General features: G+C 62.3%; 2 protein-coding genes across 3 annotated transcripts in view; one reads left to right on the top strand and one right to left on the bottom strand.

The window, feature by feature from the left end:
• Positions 1-107: 107 nt before the first annotated feature.
• The window catches only part of IFT140 (intraflagellar transport 140), a 35,117-nt gene continuing 18,897 nt past the window's right edge, over positions 108-16,327 (bottom strand). For both annotated transcript variants that reach the window (XM_004604423.2, XM_055135413.1), the window contains exons 20-30: positions 4,600-4,777; positions 4,181-4,371; positions 3,998-4,093; positions 3,788-3,920; positions 3,442-3,714; positions 3,176-3,358; positions 1,844-2,050; positions 1,555-1,767; positions 1,305-1,471; positions 736-877; positions 108-436 (exon numbers count right to left, since the gene is read on the bottom strand). In XM_004604423.2, coding sequence (XP_004604480.1) covers positions 230-436; positions 736-877; positions 1,305-1,471; positions 1,555-1,767; positions 1,844-2,050; positions 3,176-3,358; positions 3,442-3,714; positions 3,788-3,920; positions 3,998-4,093; positions 4,181-4,371; positions 4,600-4,777 — 1,990 coding nt within the window. In that variant the 3' untranslated portion in view covers positions 108-229. The remainder of the gene's footprint in view (positions 437-735; positions 878-1,304; positions 1,472-1,554; positions 1,768-1,843; positions 2,051-3,175; positions 3,359-3,441; positions 3,715-3,787; positions 3,921-3,997; positions 4,094-4,180; positions 4,372-4,599; positions 4,778-16,327) is intronic.
• TMEM204 (transmembrane protein 204) lies at positions 6,441-14,794 on the top strand. Its single transcript, XM_004604194.2, has 3 exons — positions 6,441-7,168; positions 10,022-10,177; positions 14,263-14,794. Exons 1-3 carry the CDS (start codon positions 6,823-6,825, stop codon positions 14,505-14,507), a joined length of 747 nt encoding a protein of 248 aa, XP_004604251.2. The 5' UTR covers positions 6,441-6,822; the 3' UTR covers positions 14,508-14,794.

Below are 16,327 nucleotides of genomic sequence, written 5' to 3'. Positions count from 1 at the left end.
TGGGTGCGGGTGGGGACCCGTGTCCCCTCCCTCTCCCTTGCACCCCTGCTCCTGCTGGCCGTATCCTCGCGCCTGTGGGTCCAGGGAAGGCACTGGCTGCTGGCAGGTCTTACCTCGCTTGGGCTTGGGGCTGGAGTGGGGGTGTCTGTGCCCACAGCCCCTCTGACAAGCCTGCCTCTCAACAGCAAAGTTCACCCCTGGCCACTATGACCCCTGGGAAGCCCTGGCTTCAGGGGCCACTGTCCACCTCCTCCAACACCTCCTCGGCCGTCTCCCTGAGATCCTCCATGCTGTTGTGGCGGACACGCTCGGCTGGGGCGCGGGCCAGCGGCAGGCCCAGGCCCAGGTGGATGGCGTCCACGGTGCGCTGGCTCACGTAGTAGGGAATATTGGCGGCGGGGAGCCGCTTCCGCATCTCCTCCAGGTACCTGGAGGCCTGGTGGGTGGACAGTGCGTCAGCAGTCAGGGCCATGGGATGGGGGGAGCTGGGGGTGCTCCCAGCTGCCTTGTGGGCCGGGTCCCTGCACTCAGCCCACAGGAGGGCGCCCAGAGCAGCTGCTGCAGCAGTGGACAGAGCAGCAGCATGTGGCAAGGGCTGGAAGGGGAGAGTCCTCGGTCAGCTAAGCACTGGCCCCCGTGCTGCCTGTTCACAAGTGAGACCATCTAAGTGGAAGGTGGATATGGGGGAGGCCGCAGGGAGCCCGGGTGGGTGGGTGCCTTTCCTGAGGGGCTCACCGTCTGGAGGTCGCCCCCCTGCAGGCAGTGCTCCACCAGGAAGCCGTACACGTCGCCCGCACGGACGCTCCCATCCAGCTCCGGCTCCTCCAGCAGCAGCTCGAACTGCCGGGCCGCCTCCTTGGGATCCTCCGCGTACACCCTGCGGGCCGGACGAGCAAAGCCCATGTGGTCAGCGAGGGCAGCGGGCAGGGCACAGGCCTTGATGTGGCTGACCTGGGCTCGGTCCCTGGCATCCCACAGGGTTCCTGGAGCCCGCTGGGAGTGACTCCCAGGTGCAGAGCCAGGACTAAGTTTGAGCACCGCTGGGTGTGGCCACAGGACTAAATGCCTGCTGGATGGGGACTGTGGCCCAAGGGGCTGCCAGGGCCACTCCCTGGACGGCCAGGGGCTGAGGGACACGAACTGTGGAGGGCGGCAGCTCAGGTCCAGACTGCTGTGAGCCAGAGCGCAGCGAAGGGTGCCCGTGAGCTGCCCAGAGGTGGAAGGTCAGGTCCGCGCCACGGGTCCAGCTGCGCCCGGGGGCCCTCCCAGACCCTAGACTCGGGGCATGGCTACCCTGTGCGCACCTGCGGGCCTGGAGGAAGCGCTTCACCAGCGTCATTTTGTTCTGCAGCTGCGCCAGCTTGGCCTCCTGGTCCAGGGGGCTCTTGGCCTTGGACATGGACATGCACTTGTAGGCCTCGGTGAGCGCCCCGTGTGCCTTGTCGTAGTTCTGGTACTCGTCAATCTCCACCTGCACGACAGCCATCAGGAGCCTGCAACCCGCGTGGGCCACGCTGACACCCCCGCCCCCGCCGCGCCCCCCACGGGCGGCACCTGTGCGCAGGCATCATAGAAGCCTGCCAGCAGGTCTAGGGCTCGGCCCTTGGTGTAGAAGCTGATAATATTTTTCATGATCTCCGGCTCCTTGCGCCAGTCCAGTGACTGCAGGTAGTTGGCGGCCATGATGTAGATCTCTTTCTGCCGCGAGACGCCCGCAAAGAACACGATCTTCTCTGTGTCCCCAGATTTGAGCAGCGCCCGCATGGCCTGGACGCAGGGGAGGTTGGGGATCAGCGGTGCCACTGGCGAGGGCAGGGGTGGTCCTGCGCCCCAGGCCCCGCACCTTCAGCTTGTTCCCGGCCTGCGTGTACTTCTTGGTGGCCAGGTGGTAGCTGCCCTGGCGCATGCAGCAGTCAGCGATCTGCTCCAGCAGCTCGCGCCGCACCGCGTCTGGCATGTCCCGGGACTCCTTGGGCACCGTCATCTTCTCGGCCATCTCCTCGGTGATGGTCATGTTCTGCTCCAGGCACAGCTGCAGGGCCTCATGGTACTGCCAAGGCCACCGTGGGGGCTGTGACAGTCTGCTCACACAGCACAGCCCTTTTGTGCCAGGGCTTGTGCCACCCCCCTTGCACAGGGGCTAGAATACGGCTCAGTCTCCTCTGGGAGGAGCCGTATGCACACACCTGTGTGCATGCACGTGTGGGCATGTGTGTGCGGACACTAAAGAGATGTCTTTTCAGTGGGGATGTGAGTTTTGTGCAGTCACAGCCTGAGCACTTGTTGGAGTGCCTGACCTTCTGCCCTCGCCAGTCGGAGCACGCAGGATGGGCTCTGTGTTTCTCATGACCAGTCCAAGGCTTTCCTATGTGACAAGGGGTCTGTCTCCATTCATTCGTTTTGGGGCCTCCTGAGTCGTGCCCAGGAGACCGGGGGCTCTGCCAGGCCTTGGGACTGACTGAGGCTCCAAGGGCCAGGCTGCTGCGGCCGTGTGGGGTCACCCTAGGACAGACCTGGGCCCACTGCCTGCCGAGCTGCATGGCAGCCCTGGGCATCCCGTCCACGCCCTTGTGAATGCAGCATGCAGGGGTTAAGCTTGTGCCTTACACATGGCTGGCAACGCAGATGGTCTCCTGGGCCCCGCCAGGAATGATCCCCTGAGCACCCAGTAGGTGAATCAAAATTTCGGAGAGGCCCTTTCATCCTTGGTGTGGGGACACAGTGGGTGGTGCCCTGGCTGGTGGGAGCTATGCGCATCCCAGGCATCTCGGCCACTGCAGAATCCTCACCCCCGATGCTTAGGGGTGACTCCTGCCTCTGCACTTTAGGGACTGGGGGGCCATATGGGATGCTAGGGATCAAGCCCGGGCAAGCACCCTCCTTGCTGCATTATGGCTCAGGCCCTAGGAGCCCGTCTTCTTCGAAGGAAATGAGCTCTGGTTCCACAGCTAGCCGGGCGGTGTGTCTCCTGCAGCTCTGGACTCTTCCTGGCTCTCCCCACTCTGAACTATGGCACCCCTTTCTCTGGCTGAGAGCCCAGCGGGTGCTGTCATTGCCCAAGGACACAATCCCCGCCTGGTGGCAACGGGGGTGAGAGCAGGCAGCACGTGCTGGGCCTGCTGCCCGACATCCCCACCCTCACCCCAGGGCCCGGGGCCCCTGGGCCTGTCCTGACCTTCTTGGCAGCCAGCAGCAGCCCCACGGCCTTCTCGTACTGGCTGTGCTCCAGGAAGAAGTCGGAGCATCGGGCCAGGAGGGCGGGGTCCGAGTTCTCATCCAGGTCCTCTGCGATGAGCTGCAGGGCCCCGAGCTGCTGGGAGGCGAAGGCCAGCTCCAGGGCCTTGGAGAAGTGACCAGCCTGCGGGCGGCACAGAGCTGAGACATGCGGGGCGTGGACTGGCGGTTTGGGCGGGGTGGGGGGGAGACCGGCCGCAACCCCACCTTGTGGTACAGCATCACAGCCCTGTCCAGTTGCTTGTCCTTCTCCTCATAGTAGCGAGCGGCCTCGATCATGTCCTCGGGGGAGCTGAGTAGGGCCAGGTTCATGAGCTGGTCGTCCAGGCCATTCTCCTTGCAGAGGCGGATGGCGTTGTTGAAAGCCTGCGCCCGCGTGTAGAAGTGCACGGCCTGCCGCACTTCCTCCTGGCTCTCGTACTGGCGGGCCAGGTGGTATGAGGCGGCACAGTTCCCCGTCTTATTGGCGATCTCGGCTGCCTGCAGAGAAGCAGAGGCTGCTCGCTGGCACTCAGTCCCAGGGCCCATGCGGGTACCTGTGCACCATGCTCACCTTCTGGATGTCGCCCTGGAAACAGTAGATGCGAACTAGGGAGAAGTGGTCCTGGGCCAGCCCATAATAGTGCAGTGCGGCCTCCATCTCCGCCCGGCTCTCCAGGTACTGCGCCCACCATCGCCACAGGGCCCTGCAGGTGCCACGGGGGGCGGTCAGGGGACAGCAGGCCCCAGGGACGACCCCGAACACCCGCCCGGGCACCCGCACTTGTCCTTCATCTTGTCGATGTAGAGTGCCAGGGCCTGCAGGTCCTCCGAGAGCATCCGGGGCACCTCGAAGCGGTGGGTGTCCGACTTCTCGTAGCTGCGGAAAACCCAGGGCCCCACCTATGTCTCAGGGAGGCCACCACAGTCAAGGTCCCCCGCAGGCCCTCCCGGGCCCCACGCTCACTAGCTGAGGGCCAGGCTGCAGTCGGCGCTGGCCTCCAGGTGCCGCGCGTAGCTGTAGTAGGTGGTTCGCAGGTGCACGCGGTCCTGCAGCTCGGCCACCTCCACCGCCTTCTGCCACTGCCCGGACGCCTGGTACAGCTGGTTGAGCAGGTCGTAGCGCTGGCACTTCTTGTACAACTGCTCCGCGTCTTCCTGCCCCAGACATGCCCCCAGGGCACAGGTCACTCCCCACCGTGCTGGAGGGAGGGCGAGGGGCTGGTCCCACACGGCCTGTCTGGCGAGTCACCCTCTCTCGAGAGCCCCCTCCCGGACACAGCCACCCACAGTCACTGCCTCCCGGAGAGGCCCTCTGAGGCTGAGCAGCCCGGAGGGCAGGCCTGTGCCCTGCACTGTGCCCAGCCCTGACGCAGGCCCACTCACCAGCATGCCCAGTTGGATGGCAAGTGCGGCCACGCGAGCCTCCAGCTCTGGCTCACGCTCCGCCTCACGCAGTGCTCGGGCGCCTCGGGCGTGTCCCATGTTCCCCAGGCACACCTTGGCCACGTCCAGCCGCTGGGTCTTCACGCACATGCGTGCCATGTTCTCCCACACGGCCTCGCTGTGGGGAAAAGCACTTGTCAGTCTCCTGCTGGCTGCCAGGGCCAGGGCCCGTCCAGGGAGACAGATGACCCCTGCGGGCGCATGAGAGGGGGGCCTGGTGCATCTGACCTTGCACTATGGGCCACAGATGTGGGCCTGAGGGCAGAAACCTGGAGTAGCATAGCACCTGTGTGTCACAGTGCCTGTGTGTGCACATGCACGCGTGCTCTATGGGAAAGGCCTGGGATGGGACTTCAGCCTCTCGCACTAGGCTGTGGATAGGGGCCCTGGGCTCTGTTCCCTGCATATCCCCCTGCCGCCAACCCCAGGGTTCTGCAGTGTGCCTGGAACCTCGCAGTGGACACAGACCTGCCACTTGGCCACACTCAGAACCCAGAGGCGGCTGCGAACCCCCAGCAGCTGTGCTCAGCTCACGTCCCGCCCGTCTCCAGCCGGGACCTGGGGGTCAGACAGCTGACACGAATTCCAAGAAGTAAACAGCCGAGTCCGGGGGAACTTCCTGTTGTCCCCGCCAGCCAGGACAGCATCTGCATTTCATCAGGGAGGGCTCCCCAGGCCCCTCCCCCGAGAAAGGGCGGCTGGGCTTGCAGGATGTGCGCAGAGGGCCTGTCACCCCAATGCCCAGTCCTCCCTGCTGAGATCCCCAAGGTGGAAACTGGGGGCACCTATTCCTGGGGGCTCTGGGGGCCACTGAGGCTGTAGCAGAACCCCCAGCTGGTCCCTAGAGTCTGGAAATGAAGCAGACTCCCTCAGGGTGGTCTCAAGCTTCTGTTCTCGTCACAGGAGCCCTTTGGGGGACCATCCCTGCAACGTCACATCCCCTATCAGGGTGTCTGCCACACAGCGTGGTAAGGGAGCTACTGAAGTCCCGGCCAGTCCCTGGGACCATAAGTGCCCCACCCTGAGCCATGCCACAAGGAGACTGGGGGGAGGGGCAGGAAATGGAGGGAAGGCCCTTAGGAGCAGCCCCTCGGGCCTGGTTCCATTGCCCTGGGCACCAAAGGCCAGGGAGATGGCCCAGAGTACATGGTTGGGGCGGGGAGCGGGGGACAACTTCCTGTCCAGGTCACAGGATCCTCCTACCCGTGGGGGGTATCCTGGTAATGGGGGCTACAGCTACGGGAAAGTTTAGGGCCCCATCACCTGAGTACGTCAGCCCCCACCCCTGTCTATTTACTCCTGCCCCTTCTGGGGCCCGGGGAAGCCTGTGGCCACAGGCTGGGCTGTGTCCAGAGGGACACAGGCCCTGTAGCACGTCTGCGGGTGCAGAAGGCCACTCTGTAAACCCGCCAGCCCTGTGGCGGGCCTGGCCTCTGGGCAGCTGTGCAGCTTCAGCTGGTAGCATCCCCGGAGTTTGCCGTGTGCAGGTCGTGCTGTACGGCTGTGGTTCCCAGGAGGGCTGGGCTGGGCTCCTGGGGGCCAGCTTCCTGGGATGACCGTCCCAGGAAGTCACCGTGGGGACGCTCAGTTCCAGACGCAGAGGGCGGGCAGGGGTCAGGCTGGCTGCGGGGCGCTGGGTCCTCTCCTCCCTGCAGGAGAGGAAGCTGGGGAGGGCGAGGAGGAGGGGCGTGCGGGCAGAGCAGCCCCCCTGCCTTTCCTAGCAGGAAGCACGTCCTGTCAGTGTCTGCCTGCCATTTGCTGCAGTTGGCTACGCCCTCCAGCTCACCAAAAACAGCCTCGAAAACAACCATTTCCTCTCCTCTCCGCAGAGGAGAGCGGGGAGCCCGCGCGCACACTTCCAGGGGCCGGCCAGACACTGCTCTCCGCACACGTCCTGCAGCTCTGTGCTGTGCTGCCTGCTGTGCCCCCGCGGGGCACGTGTCACTCAAGCCCCGGAGGGGAGCAGCGAACCCACACGCCCGGGAGCGCGGGTGCCAGGAAGACGGCGCCGCTGGGCTCCTGTGGCCCCACTTCCTCTCGGGATGGGCCTGGCCATGGCCGTGGCCGTGCTGGCCCCGCTCCTGGTGCCACAGGGCGGGGAGCGGGGCCCGTGAGGGGCACCTGCTCGCCTCCAAGCCCCTGAGCCCCCGAGGATGAGCGCCGATGTCCTCTAGCCCGTTGGGTGGCAGCGGCCGCGCAGCACCAGGACGTGCGCAGCCATCGGTGATGACGGTCCAGAAAGTGGTGGCGACGGCCGTGCTCGTGGCCCTTGTCTCCCTCGTCCTCAACAACGTGGCGGCCTTCACACCCGACTGGGTGTACCAGACGCTGGAGGACGGACGCAGGCGCAGCGTGGGGCTGTGGCGTGCCTGCTGGCTGGCCGACAGGGGCCGTGGGGCCCCCCCGACTGCTGGCGCCCGACCCCCTGGGCAGGACACAAGGGACTGCGAGGCCGTGGGCTGGGGCTCCGAGTCAGCTGGCTTCCAGGAGTCCCGTGGCACCGTCAAACGTGAGTCTTGGCTGGGGCGGGGCACGGGCAGCTCCAGAGCTGCCTGCAGGCAGGGCCTGTGTCTCCCTGGGCACACATGTGGGATGTGAAGTCCCAACACTGCCGCTGGGGTGGCCGAGGGCAGAGGAAAGGCTTGGGGACAGAAACCCGACCAGGGTGCTGTGTCTCTACACTTGCTGTGGACAACAGGATTTGGAAAGGGAGGTCTGGCCGTGTGGGAGGGAGGGTCACGGCTGTGGGCCACTGTGCCATCTGGCCCCATACTGCCAACGTGGCCCAGCCCCTGGGTCTGTCTGAGTATCGTGGTGGGTTGCCTCATGGGAGAGCTGCTTCCAGGGAGCCACCAAATCTCCCCATGGTGCCAGAGTCTCGGCTCTGCTCAGTGCCCAGTGCCACCTTTCATCTCTGCCCACGACAGTCCCCTTGCTGAGGCCTGGCTGTTCTGGGCCAGGGGACACGCAAGCTCCAGGACACACTCTGCTCGGGACACGCCTGTGCTCTTCCTCCTCAGCTCCCTGAGCAGTCAGGACATCGCACCCCACTGCCAACAGTGCTCCTCAGAGCACCAAACCTCTGCTTACGACCGGGCAGATGTCATGAAAGCTTCCTGCAACTGTGAGAGGGGTCTGAGGTCATGAGTGAATGGGTGGCCACTGTGCTGTGCTCAGCAGTGAGGATGGGACCCAGGGGACGGCACCCACAGGACAGTATCCATGGGACAACCCCCATAGGACGACACCCACGGAACAGCATCCACAGAACGGCACCCAAGGGACATGCCATGAACAACACAGGACAGTGCTAGTGAAATGACAACCATGGGACAGTGCCACAAAATGGCATTCACGGGACAGTACTCATGAACAGCACCACATCCATGCAGGACAACATCCATGGGACAGCATCCACAGTACCCACGGAACAGCAACCACGAGACAGCAACAATGGAACGACATCAATGGGATGGCACCACAGCACGAGACAGTGCCATGAAATAGCATCTATGGGATATCCATGGACAGCACCACACAATGAGGCAGTGCCATGAAACAGCATCCTCAGGATCTATCCACAGGAGAGTGCCCATGGAACGGCAGCCTTTGGGATGTGGTTAGATCATCTGAGGGAAAAAAAGATGCCAACCCCAGCTGCTACTGCTGAATGGGCACTTGGACTGGCACCTTCACGCAGCCCAACCTGTGGGCCCTCTGTTGCAAGCCAGGTCTGCATCTAGAAGCACTAGAAAGCAGCAACACGGTTCCTGCCACAACCCCACTGTGGGCCTGAGAAGTGCTTCCAAAGATCTGGGTCACTACTGGGATATGGCTCAGCGTGGCGCTGACCTCATACATGTGAGCCCTACAACTGATCACTGGCACCCACGAAAGCCTGAGGATGGGGGCAGTGGCTAGTGCTGGGCCTAGGGCCCTTCCCGTCCTGTGAAGAGGTGGGAGGACGTCATGAGAGTTGGGGTTGGGCATGTGTCCCCAGCCCCATCTGCATGCTTCACTTTCCCAGCTTCCAGGAACGGGCGCTAGTGGTCACGTGGTACCCACTGGGGCTCATGCCCTGTGTGTCTCATGGAAGAGGCTGGAGACATTCAGTCACTGTGCCCCACACAGGTGGTGGAGCTGCAGATGCAGTGCAGAGACCGCATAGGTCATGTTCGGTGGCCAGGTGGAGGATGCACCCGAGGCATGTCTGGGGCGCCACAGCCCAGAGCTGGTGCTCAGTGCCCGGGGGAGGCCACAGCTTTGCCAGAGCCCCTGCACCTTTACCAGTTTCCACATCAAGGATGTGCATCCTGGTGCTCCAGCCCCCGTCCCTGCCTCTGGGCCGCGGGTGGCCAAAGGTGTGGGAGGTATAGGACCAACAGCCTTCTAAGTTGCTGGGCCTTTGGGTGCCCTGTGGAGACCACCTGAACCAGCACCCTCAGCTGCAGCAAGGGTACCAATGATTCTAGACCGGAATGAGCCTGAGGTGCCCACGTGCCTACCAACCTCCCAGGGCCAATCTAGTGGCCCTTGCAGCTCCCTCCCAATATCCTCTGCGGCGGCTGGGCCAAGCACCCCTTGCTCCCCACGGGTGGCCCCTGCTCTTTGAGGCCCAGGTTGCAGGTGTCTGCGTAGGGTTTCTGCAGACACCAAGCTGAGCATGCGGCTTTGGCTGTGCGACCCACTAAGACGTTGTTTCCTAACGAGGGTGACTGCTGGCGCCCCAGATGCCCTCATGCTGCGGGCAGTTGTGAGCCCGTGGTCTGCACACACCTGGGAGCTGCCTCGGCTGGCATGTGGGAAGGCCTGGGATCTGGAAGGTGAGACCCTTCAGTCTTGGGGGGCAAGGGGGCAAGACAGCCCTGCTCAGAGCTGGGCATGACCCCCACTCACCATCCGGCTGGAGGTCTCTACCTCGCTCTGCCAGCGGGGCTGCTGGAGCAGTCTCAAGGAACTCAGGGCAGGGCCTGAAGGACGGCACAGTGAGGAAGGTGCTTGCCTTGCACCTGGCAGCCCAGGGTTGATCTCCGTCATCCCTTATGCTCCCCCGAGCCTGCCAGGAATGACTCCTGAGCAGTCTGCAGTAACCCTGCAATAAGCCACACACATCACTGGGTGTGGCCCCCAAGCAAATGAAAAAGATCCCAGCATGGGTTCTCCAAGGACCCGTAAGAGCCACTGCTCCCCACCCCCCCAAATTGTGAAGCAGCTGGGAACCTGAGGGAGCTCAGGACCCTTCACGGTGGGGTGTGACTGGGGTGGTGTTGCTAAGGGCATGGGGGAGTGCAGGAGCTGGGCAAGGCCCAGGGTAAGGTGCCCCGTGCTGACCACCGCTGCCCTCTTCTCCCTTGGCCCACAGTGCAGTTTGACATGATGCGCGCCTGCAACCTGGTGGCTACGGCGGCGCTGGCTGCAGGCCAGCTCACCTTCGTCCTGGGGCTTACCGGCCTGTCCCTGATGTCACCTGAGTCCCAGTGCTGGGAGGAGGCCATGGCTGCAGCCTTCCAGCTGGCGAGTAAGTAGCCTGCGCTGAATCCTGCGCACACCACCTCTCCAGGGCAACCTGTGTGCTGGGCCCCAAGGAGAAGCAGGATGGGGTGTGCAACACCTCCTAGTCTGCAGAGGAAGGGGCTGGAAGGCTTGGGGAAGTGCCTGGGCAGTGGCAGAGGCCTGCAGGACTGGCCAGAGACCCCACAGTGTGGGGACAGAGGCCGTGCTGGCGCCCCTCTGCTGCTGATACACGGTCCTGGTTCTGGCCTGTCCCTTTGAGGCGGGGTACGGAAGCCCCAGGCTGGAAGCACATGCCTGTCTACCATCCTGCAATGCGGGATTATGCCTCCCCACCCCACTTTGGGATTGTAAGGTGGTCTCGCCCCTCTGTGTTGAGCAAGGACACGGGGCTGGTTTCTGGGAACTGCACCTGGGTCACGGGTCTCCATCTGGAATGAGCTTGGGCGACCTTCCCATATGCAGTGAAGACCATCTGTCCTGCTAGCCTCTCACTGAGGGCCACAGAGCACCCCTGCCTCCCTGTGCACACTGCCAGGGGCCAGGTTCCCCAGAATGCTGGTGGCCGCACCCCATGTCTGACCCATGGCTCCCACAGGGCTGTGTTGCCCAGAAAGGAAATGCATCTTGGCCCTGTTTAGACGAGCTCCATTGACAAACAGACCCGAAGTGGCGCTGCGCGTTCTCCAGGCCCTGCTAATTTTAGACAGGCCTTTCCTGTGCCCCGGGCGCTCGGCAGCCACAGAGACAGGAGGGCGCCAGGAAATCCTGCCCCAGCCAGAGGAAGGGCCCGAGTCACCTGTGATGCAAGTGCGGGTGGGGACAAGGTGCTGGGGCGGGAGGAAGGGGACAGGCTGGGAATGTGCCTCTGCACCTGTGCCTTCAGCCCAAGGCCCCAGAGCAGCTCCACGCCCCTTCGTCCCGTCGGCCCACCTCAGTGGCTGTCTTGACCTAGGTCACACTTCTCCCCTTCTGTGGGTCCCTACACCCCCTCGCCCTACTTGTCTTGAAAGTCCTGTTTGTGAGGGCATGGCTCAGGGGCCCCACGGTGGGGGACTGCCAGAGACTGGCTCTTCGGCTGTCCTGTGCTTCCCCATCTGCCCTCTGGGGCCCCCGGTCCACCATCAGCAGCGCTTGTGGATGCTGCAGTTACAGCTCTTAGTGGGTGTGTGTGTGGGGCTGCTGAGAGCTGTGCTCGGGCTGACCTGCTGCCCTTAGCTTCTGTGCTCCGAAACGCAAGGGTAAGGCCTATTGGGGAGCACCTGCCCTGGGTGGGCTCCTGAACCCTCATCACCACCTGTTGTGGCTCGACGTTGCCAGAGGCCCCATGCGAGGCTCTGGGGCCATCACTGGTGGCCAGCAGCTGCGAAAGGTGCACATTTCTAGGGGATGACGGGCATTTCCCATCCTGCAGCTGGCCGGCGATCCTCTGGGGCCAGAGGACTGGGCCTGAGAGCCCCCCGCTGGAGGCTTTCCCTGGTCCCCTGGAGCCCTCAAGAGTCCTTCAGCTGCTAGCAGGCATAAACTCCTCTCAGGCCTGTGCAGTATCTTAGTCGCTGCCAGGGCCCCATTCTTAGTCCCCCGCCCCGCCACCCCAGCATGGATGTACTGTGCACCTCCGCTGTCCTCCTGACACCTGCTTGCTCAGGCAGCCTGGCGAGCACCTATCAGGGAGCACAGGGAGCCCAAACTCTCAGCCGAGGCCTTTCCCGGCCTGAGCGTGTGCCACCAGATTCTGCCGTGTGCAGCCAGGGTCCCCGCGCCCTCTGGAGAGACCATCCTCCCCTAGGCGCCACACGGGCCCGGCTCTGCTGCCCAGTGCCAGGCAGCTCAGACTCGGGCTCAGGCCCGGCCCGGTTGCTGTTACTGCCCGCTGGACAGCTGCTGCAGAGGAGGCTTGTTCTGGACATGATGGCCAGCCCAAGAAGCCGCAGGAAGGAAGAGGGATGGGCTGGATGGGCGGCAGATGGGGCTGTGACTCAGGCCGGGCACCCGCTCTCAGGAAAGGGCTGTTTGCCGTGCACATAGGGGACTGAGAGTGGCACGGAGACTGTCAGCGTCCAGAAAAGCTGCTCAGCAGCTAGGAGGCCCTAGGTCAATGGCAAGGACCAAGGGCTGGGCCAGAGCAGGAGCCAGAGCTTAGGGGTTTGGGGGGCAATCCAGCAGGCATTGAGCTGGGACCCACGGGAGCCCCCACCACAGGCTCGAGCAGATGGCACCCAGGGCCCCAGAAGCCCTGTGGGCTCACCTCATCTGCCTTCTCCACCTGGGGAAGCAAGGCCAGCTCCATGGGTACGCACGAGAGACAAAGCCCTTCTGCAATCCACTTCCTGTCCCTTTCCTGAGGCGGGTGGCCCAGCATGGGCCAGAACTGTCTGTATTCCTGCACTCCGGGAGGTGGTTGATGGGCAGAGCCCAGGGGAGGTGGTGTGCCCTGTGCAAGGTAGTCTCACTCTGCCAGGTGGAGCAAGGCCACGGCCAGCTGCATAGAGGGCTAACGGCAGGTCTGGCCCTCTTAGCTTGGCATGGCCCCGGGTGCCCGTTCCTTGGTGTCCACTCTCCAGGGCTGCGATGTCCCCTGGGGAGGCCTCTCAGGGAAGGGCCTGGAAGGCAGGCTGGCGCTGAGGTGTGCAGGCTACCGCATGGCCAAGTGGGCGCCCAGTGCAAACTGGCCGTGGCCTTGGCCCGTCCTTTCCATGCCTGCAGTGTTCTGGGCTGCCCCCCCCCGCCCCCCGTGCTGCTCCAAATGCCGGAGGGTATAAGTGTTTGGGGACGCACAAGTGGGGGCTCTGGGAGGGCAAGTTCTGACAGCCCTCACTGGAGCAGCTCTGTCTCTCTGACAGAGATCCTGTGGTGTTCTGGCCACAGCAGCGTGCCTGGGAATGCCATGCGGTGCCAGGGATGGAAGCAGAGCTTCCCCAAGCAGCTGGAAGCGACCTGGGTTCCATCCCCGGCACGCCATACAGTCTCCCACCAGGAGTGATTTCTGAGTGCAGAGCCTGGCGTTAACCCCTAAGCAATCCAAACCAGCAGATACGATCTTCCTAGCAGGACGAGCCTGGAAGTGTTCCGAGAGAGGCTCACGTGTTCCTCCTTCACTATAAGAACTGGCACCGGCTCATGCTCCAGAAGGCGTCTGTCTTTAGGAGTGTGAAGCCTGGCCACGGGGCCCATTGCAGATAAGGAACGGACTGGACCCTGGGATGCAGGGATGAGCAGGACTGGGGCTCCCGAGGGGAGTGGGGAGACCACAGATGACAATGTCCTGTGTGAGCACAGGTCTGGAGTCCTGAGGAGAGGAAGAGGCGGCAGGGCCTGAGAGCTCCCTCACACTACCTGGGGTCAGGGTCTCTGTCCTGCGAGTTCCTGGACTAGACCGCCCAGGCCAAAGAGGATAGAAATTAGGGGAGAGGGGGGCTGGAGCAATAGCACAGCGGGTAGGGCGTTTGCCCTGCACGCAGCCGACCCGGGTTCGATTTCCAGCATCCCCTATGGTCCCCAGAGCACCACCAGGAGTAATTCCTGAGTGCATGAGCCAGGACTAACCCCTGTGTATTGCCAGGTATGACCCAAAAAGAAAAAAAAAAGAAAAAAAAGAGATTGGGGGAGAATACAGGTCCCCTTGGGGGCCAGATAATATAGCAGGGAGAGCGTCTGCCTTGCATAGGGTCCCAAGTCTTGCCAGGAGTGATCCTGAGTACAGAGCCAGGAGGAAGCCCTGAGCACTGTAAGTTACAACCCCCAAGACAAAACAGCAAAGATGGGTCCCTCTGCTCCTGTGCCCTGCTTCTGGACCCACACTCGCTTCAGCAGCCCCTCCCGTCCAGGGGACTGAGCAATGGGGCACATGGACCAGGGGGTCCGGCGGGACTGGCGAGGGCCGAGGTGCTCTCCCACTGCCATCGTGAGTGCCAGAGACCCATTTATCTTGAGTCTGGATGCCTTGGCCGAGGAGTGACCAGAGGGAAGGGGGTGGGGGTGTGGATGTAGGGACTCGGCAGAAGGCCTGGGGCAGGGATCACTGGGAGGGAGCAGGGTGGAGGGGGCAGTGGGGCTGGCGCTGGGCTGCCCCTGAGCACTCTTCTCTCACAGGCTTTGTCCTGGTCATTGGGCTGGTGACCTTCTACAGAATTGGCCCCTACACCAATCTGTCTTGGTCTTGCTACCTGGACATTGGGGCCTGCCTGCTGGCCACCCTGGCTGCGGCCATGCTCATATGGAACATTCTCCATCGGCGGGAGGACTGTATGGCTCCCCGTGTAATTGTCATCAGCCGTTCGCTGACCGCTCGCTTCCGTCGGGGGCTGGACAACGACTATGTGGAGTCGCCATGCTGAGGACCCTGCCCGTGATCTCCGGGAAGACGAACAATCTAGAAACCAAGTGCCATCCCTTCTGCACATCCCACGACACGCAGGGGTGCTGACCGTGCTCTGGGGGAGTGCAGTCCCCCAACGCCATGGACCACAGCAGCAGATGCCCACGTCCTCCCTTTGGTGACACAGAAACATGGACGCCTCCTGGACTCAGCGCTGACCATCAGAGGGTCACGGCTTTATGACGGGCTGCATACGGCCCGTCTGCTCCTACTCTCTAAGTTAAAATAAAATGCAGCCCCTGCCACTGCCCGGCCCTTGTACTCTTCCCTCCCCCATCTTCTGCCGTGGGAGAAAGACCCTGTCTGCTGTTGCCATGGGCTGTGCCGGGGGTGGGGGGTGGGGAGCATTGATGGGCAGAGCAAAGGGTTCGCCTGGGAAATGTCTGTTAGGCCACAGAAGCCCCCTCACTGGCAGGTCCCGGGAGGCAGCTCCCCACTGCCCTGCCAGCTTCCAGAAGTGACCCTGAAGCCAGCTGAAAATCAGGTCACCTACTGCCCAGCCCTGTTACATGGGTGCTGCTGTCCCAGCTCTGAGAAGCCCCCCCAAATCCAGGCAAGGGTAGTCAGTGAGAGCAAAACAACAGAGAAGCCTGGACAGTACATGGTCACTTGGTGGAGACCAGCAGATCGGAACCCAAAACTCACAGGACTCACCCCTCACCTGCCTCCTCCAGCCTTTCCCACGTGAAAGGCTTTGCATTTGTTCTAAGTGATGTGAAAGAACAGAGCATGTGTGTGCGTGTGTGTGAAGTCATACAGCCCACTCTGATGGTACCACACGGTCCTCCAAGCAGAGCCAAGAAGCCTCAGTACCTCCGGATATGTCCCTAAAGCTCTAGTCCCCACTTCACACCCCCTCAAAAAAATCTAGACGTAACTTTTTTGTTGTTGGGTCACACCTGGCGATATTCAAGGGTAACTCCTGGCTCTGCACAAAGTAAATGGTCCTGGCAGACCATAAGGGGGACTATATGGGATGCTGGGGATCAAATCCGGGTGGGCTGAGTGCAAGGCAAGCAAGTTCCCTCCCTGCTGTGCTGTTTCACTGGCCCCTGGACATAAATATATTACTTTTTCGTTTTTTGGCCACCCAGCTTGGTGGCCCACATGTGGTGCTGAGGATGAGCCTGCAAGTGCCTCGAGCTGAACTATCTCTTCAGCCTCTATGAGCCTGCAAGTGCCTCCCAGCTGAACTATCTCTTCAGCCCCTATAATTAAGTTTCTTTAAGAGAAATGTCAGGGTGTTTTGGTGGTTGTTTTAGGTCGCACCCGGCAATGCTTAGGGGTGATTCCTGGCTCTGTACTCAGGATCCACCTTTAGTGGATGCCAGGGATAGATCAAGCAAGGCACATGCTCTACCTGCAGGACCATCAGTCAGACCCTAGGAAATTCCAGTTCTAAACCAATAACTTAATTTCTCTGATTCTAGTGATTTTGGGGGGCTCCTGGGGATAGTACTTGGGCCTCACATGATGCCAGGGTTGGGCTCTTCCTTGGAGCCACCTCCAGCCCCAAGAATTCCAAACCTTAGTTCTCAAACTTCCTTGAGAGGCCAGTAACTGCATTTTGTTTTGCTGACTGGTGAGCCCCCTTTGTTCCTTGGCAGCAATCTTTGCCAGGACAGGGATGACAAATGTTTACCACTGGACTACAAGCCCAGGAGACTCTCAAAAGTGTTCCTCAACTTTTCTCGGCCCATGGCCTCCTTCCAGTGTTGCCCCCAGCTCTATCTACTAGCTGGCCCCCCCAGCCTTCCATTGCAGATGCCCATTTATGTG

Source organism: Sorex araneus, chromosome 4 (assembly GCF_027595985.1).
Source record: "Sorex araneus isolate mSorAra2 chromosome 4, mSorAra2.pri, whole genome shotgun sequence".
Classification (NCBI taxonomy): Eukaryota; Metazoa; Chordata; class Mammalia; order Eulipotyphla; family Soricidae; genus Sorex; species Sorex araneus.
This window is presented reverse-complemented; position numbering and strand designations above follow the sequence as displayed.